This window comes from Hylobates moloch, unplaced genomic scaffold (genome assembly GCF_009828535.3).
Source record: "Hylobates moloch isolate HMO894 unplaced genomic scaffold, HMol_V3 SCAFFOLD_7, whole genome shotgun sequence".
Lineage (NCBI taxonomy): Eukaryota > Metazoa > Chordata > Mammalia > Primates > Hylobatidae > Hylobates > Hylobates moloch.
The window spans coordinates 115055424-115070931 of record NW_026652282.1 but is presented as its reverse complement, the minus strand read 5'-3'; the positions used below and the strand labels follow the sequence as shown (position 1 = coordinate 115070931).

Here is a 15508-nt window from a genome sequence, read left to right as displayed (position 1 = left end):
AAAAAAAAAACAATTACCATATATAATCCAGCAAATCCATTTCTGGGTATACACCCCAAAGAATTCAAAGCAGGAACTTCTACAGATACTTGTACACCAGTGTTTACAGCCCTATTATTCAAAATAGCCAAAAGGTAGAGACAACCCAGGTGTCCATCAATGGATGAATGGGTAAACAAAATTTGGTATATGCATATGATTGAATATTATTCTGCTTTAAGAACAAATTCTGACACATGCTACAATATAGATGAACCTTAAGGACATGTTAAGTGAAATAAGCCAGTCATACATAGGACAAATATTGTATGACTCCATTTACACGAAGTACCTAGAATAGTCAAAGCATAAAGAAAGTAAAATGATGGTTCCCAGGGGCTTAAGAGCAGAATGGGGAGTCAGTGTTTAATAGGTACAGTTTGTGTTGGAGGAAGATGAAAAATTCTGGTGACAGATGGTGGTAATGGTTGCACAGCAATGTGAATGCACTTAATGCCACAGAAATGTACCCTTAAAAATGGTTAAAACAGCAAGTTTTATGTATATTTTACTAGTTTAAAAAAATTGTGTTTTCCGGAAGGATTCAGAAAGTAATTACAATTATGTGTGTATATTTGGGTTATTACACATGCATATATCTCTGTTCACTGAGAGCGCCTAGCAGCAGACACGCCAGCAGCAATGGGTACATCCAATGCCCAGATCTTGTATTCTAATACCATTCTCCAAGAAAAGGAATCAGGGCTCCCTAGAGAAATGGCTGATTCTCGGTCTAGGGCATCTTGTAGTGCCAGAAAGTAAAGAAGTGTTCCACAAACAAGGATGTAGGCATGTGGAAGGGACACAGGAGCCAACAACTGATAGAATGCCCAATGGCCAAAGATGAAACAAATCTCAGCAACAAAGTAAATAATGCACCTTAGGATTATAACCCAAAGGATAAAGTAAGTACCCATGAGTCCATAATGTGTGTAAATGACCTGATGAAGGAGCGGTAGCATCTCTCCTATACAGAAAAAGCCCAAATAATTATGTAGATACCCCCCACCCTGCACCATTTCAAGGAGATGGAGCTTAACTCTCCACCTTTCGAGTATGGATTGTGCTTAGTAACTTGCTTTAAGAGTACAATATGTAGGCCGGGCGTGGTGGCTCACGCTTGTAATCCCAGCACTTTGGGAGGCCGAGGTGGGCGGATCACGAGGTCAGGAGATCGAGACCACGGTGAAACCCCGTCTCTACTAAAAATACAAAAAATTAGCCGGGCGTGGTGGCGGATGCCTGTAGTCCCAGCTACTCGGAGAGGCTGAGGCAGGAGAATGGCGTGAACCCAGGAGGCGGAGCTTGCAGTGAGCCAAGATTGCGCCACTGCACTCCAGCCTGGGTGACAGAGCGAGACTCTGTCTCAAAAAAAAAAAAAAAAAAGATATATATGTATATATTCTATACAGATAAATAGAGAGAGAGTTATGTTTAGAAAGAAAATATTTCAAACTAAAAAAAGAGAGGTAGGAAGTATACCATTCCATTATTGGTAAAACCAAATTACTAAGTAGTCTTTACAAAAAACCAGTCTTACTCCTTTAGAACACAAGCCCACCATTAAAACTGATGCAGAGGAATTTCTTTCCCTGGCTTACCTTTAGGATGAGTGCATACTAAATTAGAAAAGTCATAAATGTTGTATTAAAAGTAAATGTGAACTTACTTCCACAATCAAGACATTCTAGAAGAAAAAGAGAAATGAAAATCAGCACAATGAATAAAACGGTATTTCCAATTATAAGTCAAATCACATCATAACAACCCTAAGGAATTATCCAAACTCTTGTTTTTAGATGCTTTATTATATCAAACTCTCCTTTAAACCAGTGGGCCATCTGCTGGGATTTGGAAGCCTGTAATACTGAAATTTTCATCATAATGGAAATTTTAAAAACAGAATTTGACCCACCTGTTTTTAAAACACTTTCATTACTTAACAAGAGGTCTAATCTTGGGCAAGTCTTGAAATTTCTCTGGCCTTAGTTTCCCATGTGTTAAATGAAACTTGAAGCAGTTGGTCTCTTATAGTCTCCTGACTCTAACATTCTAAGAATTATATTTGTACAATAACTCAAAAATCACATAATTTAATTTACCATATGGACTCCAATTCAAAATATATTTTTTCATTAGGCTAAACTTGATCTGCATTTTCTGGATGTGTCCATATTCTTGGACTACACTAAAACATGATACCAATGCTTCTTCTCACCATAAACCCTCACTTCGCTTTCTACATTTAAGAATTTTATAGCTGGAAGAGTCCTTAAGAGAAAATACCATCTAATAATTACCCCTCAAAATCGAGAAAGTCCTATCTGTTCTTATGCTAGTTATAAGAATGAGGCAGCATTTCACATAATGGTTATAAACATTGCCACAAGAAGATTCATGATGTATTGTTTATCTGTAGCTCTCACCACACTCTGTCATATAACTATAGCATTAAGATTTCAATGTTCTATATATTCTTCTAAGATAGTGTTTACCAGAGTAGGGCACAAAAGATCCACTGGTTTGCAAGAAAGATTAGAACTTTTAAATTTTTTACCTCACCTTGTTTAATCTATATTTTTGTATGTATTTTGTAACATATATAATATTATTACCATAAATCATATATAATTTAAAATGCATATATTAGGGGTAAATGCTCAGAAAACTTTTTATAAATTGGGCATGCAAATACAAGCTTGAAGACTCACTGTTCTAGGTATTAAAAGTAAAGTTATAACCAAGTAAAGCTTCCACCTTTTCATGTCTCAAAGCAGTTTATTGTTGGAGATAAGATCTCTTAGAAGCCTAAACAGGTCCAAGTACAGAATGAAGTAAGGCTAGCCCATAACTTGTGGCAAGCAATTCATACTATTTCTCTCATGCTGAGCTCTCCTCAGTGAAGCAGCTACTATAGACAACTGCAGCCTATTGGTAGCCTATTTTACAGGCAGGAAAAAATTACTTTTTATTCAAAGTGGAACTCAGGATATGGGGAGAAAATGAATACAAAAAATAGGGTCAATCCAAAGGCACACAGCAAATGAGTAACACAATTATGTTTTTTTCCCATTTGTACGAGGTCCCAGTAAATTCTAAGTAAATTGCAAATTTAATAATACGCTAAAAAAGCCATGCAATTGTTCAAATGAATCCCAGCATGGTACAAGGAGTAAAGACACTAGAGTCTAAAAAATAAAAGAATGCCATTATTGAGTTTTCGAATTATATCAAGTAGTTACATCTCTACTTAATAAATGAGAAAAATCAGGGTAAGAGGCCATTTGATAAAATGAAAATAGCCAAGAAGTGGTATTAGAGACTTGATTACAGGTATTCGGGGTCCAAAGTTCATCTGCTCAAATACTAACTAGGGAAAAGAGGGAAAAATATTTATATACATATATATCTGCACACAAAAAATGCCCCCAAAAGACAAAATGAGGCCAGGCAGGGTGGCTCACGCCTGTAATCCCAGTACTTTGGGAGGCTGAGGCAGGTGGATGCCTGAGATCAGGAGCTGGAGATCAGCCTGGTCAACATGGTGAAACCCTGTCTCTACTAAAGATAAAAAAATTAGCCGGGCATGGTGGTGTGTGCCTGTAATCCCAGCTACTTGGGAGTCTGAGGCAGGAGAATCACTTGAACTGGGAAGGGGAGGTTGCAGTGAGCCAAGATCGTACCACTGCACTCCAGCCTGGGCAGCAGAGTGAGACTCCATCACAAAAATAAATAAATAAAAAAAATAAAATAAAATAAAATGAAACAAAGTTCAAATAATCCCATAATCTTACCACCAAGAAATAACTTTCACTCAATGTATACTTATTGATTTTTCCATAATAAATGTACTTTACTGTGACTATCATGAAAAGAAAGTTATTTTAGAAACAGAGAACTGTTTCAGATCAAATCTATGTAGTAGAACAGAGCCATTAGGTGGGAAAGACGAGATCAAACTAAATCTCAGAAGGCCTAAAAGGCTAGGTCCATTCCAGCACTAAAAACTGACTAGACGAGTAATGGTTTCAACAGCTTCTAAATATGGACAAATCATGCTGAAAGGGAAGGACAGGTCTAGCAGTGGTATATGAAATGAACAGGAGGGGCAAAGCTAATTTCTCCTCTGAAGTTTTCCAAAGATGCTGAGGAGGACATTAGTTTGACATGACCCTGATATGGGACAAGAAAATTTCACACAAGTTTTACATGCTAAAGTTTTCTTATAGATACTCATTCAAGTAAGCAATGAACACTAAAATCTAAAGAAAGAAAAGAGCTTTAGAGTCAGGTCTGTATTCAAATTCAAGCTCTACCACTTACTGGTTCTGTGACTTCGGGCAAGTCTTTCAACCTTACTAAGTCTTAATATCCTGATCTGTAAAATGGGGATATCGTCTCCCTCACAGCATTGTTGTGAAACTTTTATGAGATTAATGCCTTTATATTTGGCATAGTGTAAGTAAACAATAACTGGCAGCTTCAAAAAAAAGCAGTAGCATTCCATCATTTATTATTGGTTACTCTCAAAAAGTTTTTCAATGTACTAGAAGATAAATATTCAAATACCTTAATATCTCCATTATTTTCAGGTAAACAGCATGCTCCTGAACAACCAGTGGGTCAACAAAGAAATCAAAAGGGAAATCTAAAAACATCTTGATATTAACCTACACGGAAGCACAATATACCAAAACCAGTGGTCCACACTAGGAGAATTTTAAGGTACTAAGAAAACTCTTTGAGATTTCTTAAAATAATAGTATGTCTGAATTTATTGAGTGTGTTTATTTACCAGAAACTGTTGTAAGAGCTCTACTTGCATTATAGCTCTTAATCCTCTTAACTCTATGGCTGCTATTATCAACCTCACTCTAATCACATATGGGACACAGAGAGGTTAAGTAACTTGCCCAAGGTCACAGAGTTAGGAAGTACTAAGCCAGGCTTTGAATCAGTTGTCAGGCTCCGGAACTCACACTTTCAGCCACTACATGATACTGCTTTGCTATCTTTTAGGAAACTATGTGAGTCTACCTCACACAGACTCACATAGCTTTTTTTTTTTTAAAAGGCTATCTTTTCCCCCATCAATGTTTTTTGAAGGATCCCAAATTAGAGTCCCACAGAGGCAGAAAGCAGTACTTGACAATATGGACATTTAAGGTTAATGTTGGATTCTACTGTCTTTTTACTACATGACCTAGGGAATGATAATTAACCTAGACTGCTTCCAAGGGTTAAATAACCCATTTAGTTATACTATGTAAACTATCTCTTAGTGATTGATTGAAAGCACACTGTTACTAATTGACTCTTGGTATGAAGTGCTTTTTTTTCTTCCCTTTCAAGATACATACCTTTCCAGTTAAAGTTGAGAGATCATCTCCACCAATTACTTTTATGTCCCCTGTTGACTGGTCATTCTAGTTAAAAAAAACAAACAAACTATATATATATATAGACACACACATATGTATATGTATATCCTTATGTACACACACAAACTTCAAATTAAATGAGAACTAGAAGATTTGAGAAGTTAGCTATCTAATGTCCATAGCATTATGATATTCTAAATGATATGAATTATAAGAATTAGGTTTCCTGAAATGAATGACTAGAAAACTTTCAAGTAGAGATTAGTAAAAATTAAAAAGTCCTAATTGGCCATTACTGATTTGATGTTTTTAAGAGTCCTAAAAAATAGGTTACATCCAGTTTTAAGTGGGCTATAACAGCCACCCATCTTCAATCACAGTGATTTCTGAATTGTGAGGGAAGTTATTAGCATGACAGGTGTCTGGTTCTGGCCCTGTATGATTCCCATGAGTCAAGCAAATTGTAAGGGCTGGTCTATATCACACCCAACCCCAAGGATATGTCCCTCAAAAGTCTAGCCCAGGCCCAGTCATCTTCAGCATCGTCTGGGAAACCAGGTCTGATTAGCAGTCCTTTAAGGAATGCCTCTTAGGCTCCCATTTTACTGCTATCACAGAATCCAATAAAACCCTTACAGGAGATTCAATGGGAAACGCTCAACATCCACTGTAGTTGGTGGTGACAATGACCATAATTTGGCTGTGCTGGATTCAGGACAGAAAATTTGGGTGAAAAAGCAGGTGAACAAAAGAGCTTTGACTTGCCCTAGCAGAGAGCAAGCCATACCATACCACAAAGCCACAGCAATTACAACGGTGCAGTACCAGCACAGTAAATGAACAAAGTAGAGCGCAGAAACAGACCCAGAACTATATGAGGATTTAGTATACAATAAAGATGGTATTTTGAGTCAGTAGGGAAAAGATGAATTATTCAATAAATGATGTTTGGCCAACTAGTAACCCATTTCGGAAAAAATAAAAGTATGGTCCCTACCTCACAGCATACACAAAAATAAATTCCAGACGGATTAAAATCTAAATGTAAAAAATAAAGCCATAAGTGGACTGGAAGAAAATAGAGAATTTTTTTAACATCCGTAGAAAGGGTAAAAACCCAGGCATGACATGAACCAAAACTGAAGAGGTTCTGTAACAAATACCCCCTTTTATATATTGGGCTCCAACAATAAGAACCCACAGGAAAATGGAGAATGAACACAAATAGACAATTTATAGAAGAGAAGGCTATAAGGTGTAAAATTATATCTGAAAAACAAACACTAAAACAATGTGATTCTACTGTTCACCCATCCATACTGGCAAAACTTAAGCCTAATAATATGCTGAGGCGAAATAAGCACTCTTGTTGGTGAGAGTATTAATTGGCATAGCCTCTTTTGAAAATGACATAGCAATATCTGTTAAAATTGCAAACATGCATGTTACTTAACCCAGTAATTCCACTTCTGGGAATCAATGCTACAAAAACACTGACAAGTATAAAAAGATACATTCAAGAGTGTTCACTGGGCCGGGTGTGGTGGCTTCATGCCTGTAATCCCAGCACTTTGGGAGGCAGAGGCGAGATGATCGCTTGACCCCAGGAGTTCAAGGCCAGCCTGAGAAACACAGCAAGACCCTGTCTCTCTTTTTATTATTTAAAAAATAAATGTTCACTGTTATCAGTTGTTCACAAAAACGAACCAACATGTCCATTAACAGGGAACCATTTAAATTAATCAAGTTCATCTACACAATGTAATACCATGCAACTATTAAAAAGCACCTGGTAATCCAATGCACACTGAGACAGAATAATGCTATTAAAAACACCAAGTAGTGGAACACTGTGTTGCCTATGACACCATTTTTATTCAACATTTAAACAAATTTGCAACAGCAATTATATGAGTAGTGACAATGGGGTTTATGAGACTTTTCACTTTTATGTGCTTCTATTTTTGTTATGCTTCTATATATACATCCATTTATTATGGAGTATTACTTTCGAAAAACACAAATGGGCCAGTATTGTTCGGTGTTGCAAGGTGAGCATATGACTTCTGAAATCAACCTTTGCGTATTACTTCTCATTTTAGGGAAATTACAGATATCCCTTATTCTAACTAACTTAAAACCCAGCATTTCAAACATACAGAATTGATGGGGGGGAAAAAAAAAAAGAAAGAAAAGACAACAAGCTTCAGATGACAGTGACATCAAATTATTTATACTGTAAAGCCTGTTAAATAGTGACATCTTCTGGAGATACTTGGTATTACAGTCCGACTCCAGTTGATCTCTTTTACAGAGACAAGAGGAATAAAGGGAAAAATATTCAAGAACTGAAAAGTATGGAGTCATGGAAAAATTGCTGTGATCCAAAGGCTATGGCGATAGGACAAGAAACAAGAGAACTCCAAGCAGTAAGACACTGCTGTTCTATTAGCATCCAAACCTCCATACTCCTGTTTGCCCCAAGGCTTTTTTAAAAAATAGAGACAGGATCTCACTATTTTGCTCAGGCTGGTCTTGAACTCCTGGACTCAAGCGATCCTCCTGCCTCGGCCTCCTAAAGTGCTGAGATTACAGGCTTGAGTCACCATACCTGGCTATTTATTTTTTCTTAACTCTCTTGCCTGGCCTATAGCCACCACGGAAGCTAATAAAGAATATTAATTTAAGAGTAATGGTATAGTTCACTACATTGGAATACAGGTATAAGTGCCTACATTGTACACGAATGGCATACACGGATCAATTACCCCACCTGGGTGGCCAAAGGAACTGCGCGAACCTCCCCCCTTGGCTGTCTGGAACAAGCTTCCCACTAGATCCCTTTACTGAGTGCCTCCCTCATCTTTAAATATGGTTAAGTCTAGGATAACAGGACTGGCAAAGGTGAGGGGAAAGCTTCCTCCAGAGTTGCTCTACCCTCTCCTCTACCGTCCTATCTCCTCACTCCTCTCAGCCAAGGAGTCCAATCTGTCCTGAACTCAGAGCATCACTGCCAACTACATAAAATTGTCAGAGAAGCTCTTTGGGACTACAAACACATACCCTTAATGTCTTTATTTCTGTTTTGCCTACCTCTTCAGTCTAGGTGAAAAAATAGGAAGGATAATAGGGAAGAACTTTGTTTATGCCTACTTGTCCGCCCCTAGGAATTTTGAAAACCTCTAGGTAGCAATAAGAACTGCGGCATGGTATAGAAAAAGAGGAGGAAAGCTGTATAGAAATGCATAATAAATGGGCAGGAAAAGAACTGCTTGGAACAAACAGGGAGGTTGAACTATAAGGAGAGAAAGCAGAGAGGCTAATCAACAAGGCTGGGTTCCCAAGAGGGCATAATGAGAATATTACTAAGGTAGGAATTACTAAGGGCTCCATGTCCCCTTAGTGGCTTAGTACTATGTAGCTTGCTTTTTGCAGTGAACTTCAGACCTTTCTTTTAGGATCCTAGAATGGAATTTTTTTTTTTATCGGAAAGCAGTCATTCTCTCAACATTCAAGCAGGCCCCAAGTCTACCACACTCAATCACATTTTCTCTTCATACCATAATCTCTCAACCATCCTCTGTCCTTTAACTGTTTTTCTATACCCTGATCAAATGCCAACAAAAGTGAGAATGTTAGAATCATATATTTTTAGAGGTAGACTGTATCTCAGATTAAAAAAATGGCAGATATTCCATTTTCCAAAATATGTACGCAGAAAAAATAAGTATGAAAGGATATACGCTCAGGTAATAAGTTAATTTGTTTACTTATATTTTATGAATTCTTTTAAATAAACACATTACTAAAAAAAAAAAAAAAACTAAAGGTTTTTGTCAGTTAAAAAATGACACTGATGAAGCACAGCCCTTACAGATCATCTAGTACTACACTGTCCCATACAGTAGCCACATGTGGCAATATAAATTACTTAAAAATTCAGTTCCTGTGTTGCACAAGATGTGTCAAGTGCTCAAAAGCCACATGTCACTAGTGGCTCTGTAGCATATAGCAGAAACATAAAAGATTTCCATCCTCAAAGAAAGTTCTATTGAACAGCATTGCTCTAATTAAATAAAAAATAGCATTTAGCACAACATAGTAATAGAAAAGATTGAAGAGTAAGTGCTGATATTTAAAAACCTGGTATTTTCAGCCAGGCATGGTGGCTCATGCCTATAATCCTAGCGCTTTGGGAGGCTGAGGTGGGAGGATCGCTTAGGCCCAGGAGTTCTAGACCAGCCTGGGCAACAGGGTGAAACCCTGTCTCTACAAAAAATACAAAAAATTAGCTGGGCATGGTGGTATGTGCCTGTAGTCCCAGCTACTTGGGAGGCTGAGGTGGGAGATAACCTGAGCCTGGGAGGTCAAGACTGTAATGAGATGAGATTGCACCACTACACTCCAGCCTGGGTGACAGAGTGAGACCCTGTCTCGAAAAAAGAAAAAAAACAAAAAACAAACAAAAACCACCTGGTATTTCTAAGTACACTATTTTCAAACATTCAAACATTCAGAAGTTATTTCATCCTATCTTCATGGTTTCCATTTTATGCCTGGTTTGGGATTAGGATCTGACAAAATAAACGTGTGCAACAGAACCACTTCTCATGGCTGTATAACAGATGATCAATATGTATTTGCTGAGGAAATTATTCAATTTTCTTAATTTTTTTTCACAAAATTTGTGGTTTCAAGGGACCAAACTTGAATACTACACCTTCATGTTCTAAGAATCAGGGGACTTTATATAAAACCTCAGTTGCCTGATAAGGACTACATCAAAGTGAAAAGCCATGGGAAAGAACTAGAAAGTATACTTTTGAACCTAGTTCTATAAACTTTCCTTACGCCACAGATAATACACAGCCCCATTCCTGCCAAATTCTTTCTCTCACCCCTGTCTATGGTCTCGATTCAATAAATAGGAGAAGGGCATGAATTTGCTTTAGATAGATGATAGATAGATGATAGATAGATAGATAGATAGATAGATAGATAGATAGAGAGACAAAGATGGAGACAGAGATGGAAATAGCGACAGATTTACAGAAGATAAGTTCTAGGTAAACTAGTGTCAACATCAAAGTGTTATACCTACATCTAACTATTCTGGAGAGAAAAGTATACCTCAAAGAAATCGACTACATACAGAGAAAAAGTTTAAGCTGAAAGCTACTGCCCTCTTATATGAGACACTTTAAGAAACTACTTGGGGGGCAAGTGAGAAAATGGGGAGATGTAGCTCAGAGGATACAAAGTAGCAGATATTTAGGATGAACAAGTCTAGAAATATAATGTACAACATGAGGTATATAGGTAATAAAATTGTGCTGTATTTGGGATTCACACTAAATGGGATTTTAAGCTCCTCTTGCCACCAAAACAAACAAAAAAATGGGTAACTATGTGAGTTGAGGGATACGTTAATTTGCTTCACTGCAGTAATCTTTTAACCATCTATATGTATCCGATAACATCATGTTGTATACCTTAAATATACAGAATACAATTTATTTAAAATAAAAAACTACTCCAATATTTTCTGCATTTTTAATATACTCACTCAAAGAAAGTATTAATTTGCATCTTTGACGTTAAACAGATAGCCTAATTAAGTCACTATCAAGATCAAGACTAAAGTATGGCTATTCTCTTTTGATACCTTTTGAGACACACACACACACGTGTGTGTGTGTGTGTGTGTGTGTGTGTGTGTATTTTAAGTTATCGTTTTGGCCAGGTGCAACGGCTGACACCTGTAATCTCAGCACTTTGGGAGACCAAGGCAGAAGGACTGCTTGAGACCAGGGGTTTGAGACCAGCCTGGGCAACACAGCAAGACCCTATTTCTAAAGATTTAAAAAAAAAAAATTAGCCATGGGTGATGGCATGCACTTGTAGTCTCAGATACTTGTGAGGCTGAGGCAGAGGATCCCTTGAGCCCAGGAGTTCAAAGCTGCAATGAGCCACTGTGCCACTGCATTCCAGTCTGGGTAACAGAGCAAGACCTTGTCTCAAAAAAAAAAAAAAAAAACATTTCTAATTAAAGATAAAGAGTTATAGTTTTATGAACCTTGACTGCAACTGAGGGAAAATCCCGTAATTGGCAAAATGAATTCTGTCTGCTTGCAAAACTTCTGACTAATAGAGAATGAATAATAGGAAGCCCATATTAGAGGATCCACATCAGTTAAAAAGTTTTTCCAAGTAAGAGTGACTCTGAGTTCTGCAGAGCTAAAAGATTGGGTTCAAATCAAAGACTTGTATGATCTTGAGTAAGTTACTTAATCCCTCTGTGACTCACTGTTCTCTTTTTTTTTTTTTGAGACGGAGTCTTGCTCTGTCCCCTAGGCTGGAGTGCAGTGGCGCGATCTCGGCTCACTGCAAGCTCCGCCTCCCGGGTTCACGCCATTCTCCTGCCTCAGCCTCCCGAGTAGCTGGGACTACAGGCGCCCGCCACCACGCCCGGCTAATTTTTTGTATTTTTAGTAGAGATGGGGTTTCACTGTGTTAGCCAGGATGTTCTCGATCTCCTGACCTCGTGATTCGCCCGCCTCAGCCTCCCAAAGTGCTGAGATTACAGGCTTGAGCCACCGTGCCCGGCCAACTCACTGTTCTCAAATGTAAATGAAGATAATTTGTAACTCAAAAAAATAAAAATCAAAAAGTTTTCTCTAAGATTGCAAATCCTAAGGATAATTTCATTTTAATATCAGTCATTTAGTCTGGATACACCATAACGCAGACTAATTTTCCCTCTGCTTAAGGTCCACACAAAAACATTTCCAATAAAATTTACTTGTGTTATCAACTTTTCCTCCTGAGGCTTCGTTGTTTTTTTGGTAAAAAAAATAAAAAAATAAATAAATAAAAATAAAAATAAAAAATCACTAAACTGGGTACAGTGGCCCATGCCTGTAATTTCACTTAGGGAAGCCAAGGCAGTTGGATTGTTTGAGCCCAGGAGTTTGAGACCAACCTGGGCAACATGGCAAAACCCTGTTTCTACAAAAAAAATGCAAAAATTAGTCAGGTGTGGTGGCACACACCTGTGGTCCCCGCTACTCTGGAAAGTGAGGTGGGAGGATTACTTGAGCCCACGCAGAGGTTGCAGTGAACCAAGATGGCACCACTGCACTCCAGCCTGGGTGACAGAGCAAAATCCTGTCTCAAAAAAACAAAACAAAACAAAACAAAACAAAAAACAAAAAAACCACTGGCCAGGCACGGTGGCTCACGCCTGTAATCCCAGCATTTTGGGAGTCCGAGGCGGGTGGATCACCAGAGGTCAAGAGTTCTAGACCAGCCTGGCCAACATGGTGAAACTCCGTCTCAACTAAAATTACAAAAATTAGCTGGGCATGGTAGCAGGAGCCTGTAATCCCAGCTATTCGGGGGGCCAAGGCAGGAGAATAGCTTGAACCTGGGAGGCAGAGGTTGCAGTGAGCTGAGATCATGCCATCGCCCTCCAGCCTGGGGGACAAGAGTGAGACTTCGTCTCAAAAAAAAAAACAAAAACACTATAAAATTGAAATAAATTCACAGCAAAGGAAATACATTTACATGCTTAACCTTCTTTTTATTTATTTATTTACTTATTTTTAATATTTTGGGCCAGCGTCTCGCTACATTGCCTAGGCTGGTCTTGAACTCCTGGGTTCCAGCCATCCTCCCGTCTTGACTTCCCAAAGTACTGGGATTACAGGTGTGAGCCACCATGCTCAGCCCATATTTAACTTTCACTTTCTGAATATCACAGGGCAGAAAAGGTCATCAAATATATAGTACTATATTTCATTGCTCTAAGATGCACATTCACATTTTATTAATAATAGCTCTAAAATTCATATATTACAATTGATGGCAATTTACATTTACAACTGGTAGTGTTTTCTTTCTTGACAGTATGAAAAATAGTGTTAAGTCTTAAAATCAGTGACATCTTTAATTTAATGAAATAGGTATTTGGAATCCCCAAGTAATTTCCCATCTAGGCACTAGGTAAATAAAATCCTACCAAGCTACTTGGATTAAGAGTACGCATATGTGTGTGTGTACACAGAGAGAGAATTCTTTAGAATATTCTAAATAAAAAGTGGCAGTGATATTTGGAATGACTTAAGTCCTTTATAATTTTCTGCAGTTGTGTTTTCTTTCTTATTTTTTTAAGACAGGGTCTCCCTCTGTCACTCAGGCTAGAATGCAGTTCCACTGCATTCCACTCAGTCTCGAACTCCTGCAGTCTCAAACTCCTGGGCTCAAGGGATGCTCCTGCCTCTGCCTCCCAAGTAGCTGGGACTACAGGTGCATGCCACCATGCGCAACTAATTCTTTTTGTGTACAGATGGGGTCTCATTATGTTGTCTAGGCTGGTCTCAAACTCCTGGCCTCAAGTGATTCTCCCACCTCGATCTCCCAAAGCACTGGAATTACATGTGTGCCACTGCACCCAGCCGTATGTTTTCTAATAAGCATGTTTTCCTTTAATAAGAAAAATGGAGTTTTTATTTCAAAAAAAAAAAAAAATAGATGGGTGTGTTGACATCATAATGCTTCTTTATATATTCTGGAAACATTTAATAGTTCATAGAATATTTCTTTAGGATTAGTATGGATCAGCCAGATTTTAACTCCCTGTTTCAAATTGGTCAAGATCAGCATGTAAAAATCATACTGACATCAATGTTATTGATGCTGCAAACAATTTAAAATTTCCATTTTACAGTTTTACCAAATTAAGCTGCCTAATGTTTTATATGCATATATGAATATCTTACATGACAAGCTGCTGAATTATTAAACAGGGTAGAAATGTTACTTCAGGCTGGGCATGGTGACTCAAGCTTGTAATCCCAGCACTTTTAGAGGCTGAGGCGGGAAGACTGCTTGAGCCCAGGAGTTCAGGATCAGCCTGGGCAACACAGTAAGACCCAATCTCTACAAACATAAAAAAAAATTAGCCAGCCATGGTGGTGCACACCTGTAGTCCCAGCTACTGAGGAGGCCGAAGTGGGAGAAACACTTGAGCCCAGAAGGTCAAGGCCACAGTGAGCTGTGATCTTGCTACTGCATTCCAGCCTGGGTGACAGAATAAGACCTTGTCTTTAAAAAAAAACTTTACTTCAAATCAACAGATATTTTCATTTTTATTATTTGTAGAGATAGGGTATTGCTGTGTTGCCCAGGCTGGTCTCGAACCCCTGGCCTCAAGTGATTCTGCTGTCTTGACCTTCCAAAGCACTGAAATTACAGGCATGAGCCATCATCAAATCAAGAGATATTATCAGAAGAGCTTTCTCAATTTCTCCTGTTTAACAGTATCTCTTCCTTGCATAGCCCTATAAATATACTAAAAAGCTTGGAATTGTATAGTTAAAACATGTGATTATTATATTATATAAAATATACCCCAGTAAAGCCTTTTTAAAAAAATTAACATGTTGGCCGGGCACGGTGGTTCATGCCTATAATCCCAGCACTTTGGGAGGCTGAGGTGGGTGGATCACCTGAGGTCAGGGGTTCGAGACCAGCCTGACCAACAAGGTGAAACCCCATCTCTACTAAAAATACAAAAATTAGCCAGGCATAGTGGCAGGCACCTGTAGTCCCAGCTACTTGGGAGGCTGAGACAGAAGAATTGCTTGAACCCGGGAGATGGAGGTTGCAGTGAGCTACGATCGCACCACTGCACTCCAGCCTGGGCAACAGAGCGAGACTCCGTCTCAAAAAACTAAATTAAACTAAACTAAACTAAAATAAACATGTCAATAAATACCAAAAAAATAGTATATCTAGATAGAATTTCACATAAATTGTTTTCTATGTGAAAATTAACCTAAAAATATGCTTTGCTTATGTTTAAGATGTCATGCTTTTTATCAGTTGAGGAGTTCAGCTTAATAATCCTCGAAGATCTAAAACAAATAGAAAAAAACTAAAAGCAGAAAATGGAAATAAAATGTCAAGCATTTCTACCACTCAAAATTGCTCTTATAACATAAAATGCTTTTTAAAAGAAAATATTAAACTCTCCTAATTATTTTGCTTGTTTTTGCTTATCTAAAATAACATTCTGCACAAACCCC

General features: G+C 38.0%; 1 protein-coding gene across 3 annotated transcripts in view; it reads right to left on the bottom strand.

Moving 5' to 3' along the window:
• HPRT1 (hypoxanthine phosphoribosyltransferase 1) overlaps positions 1-15508 on the bottom strand; it is a 68587-nt gene that overhangs the window by 36737 nt on the left and 16342 nt on the right. For all 3 annotated transcript variants that reach the window (XM_058441499.1, XM_058441498.1, XM_032757643.2), the window contains 2 exons: positions 5400-5465; positions 1709-1726 (listed from right to left, as the gene is read on the bottom strand). In XM_058441499.1, the coding sequence (XP_058297482.1) occupies positions 1709-1726; positions 5400-5465 (84 nt within the window). The remainder of the gene's footprint in view (positions 1-1708; positions 1727-5399; positions 5466-15508) is intronic.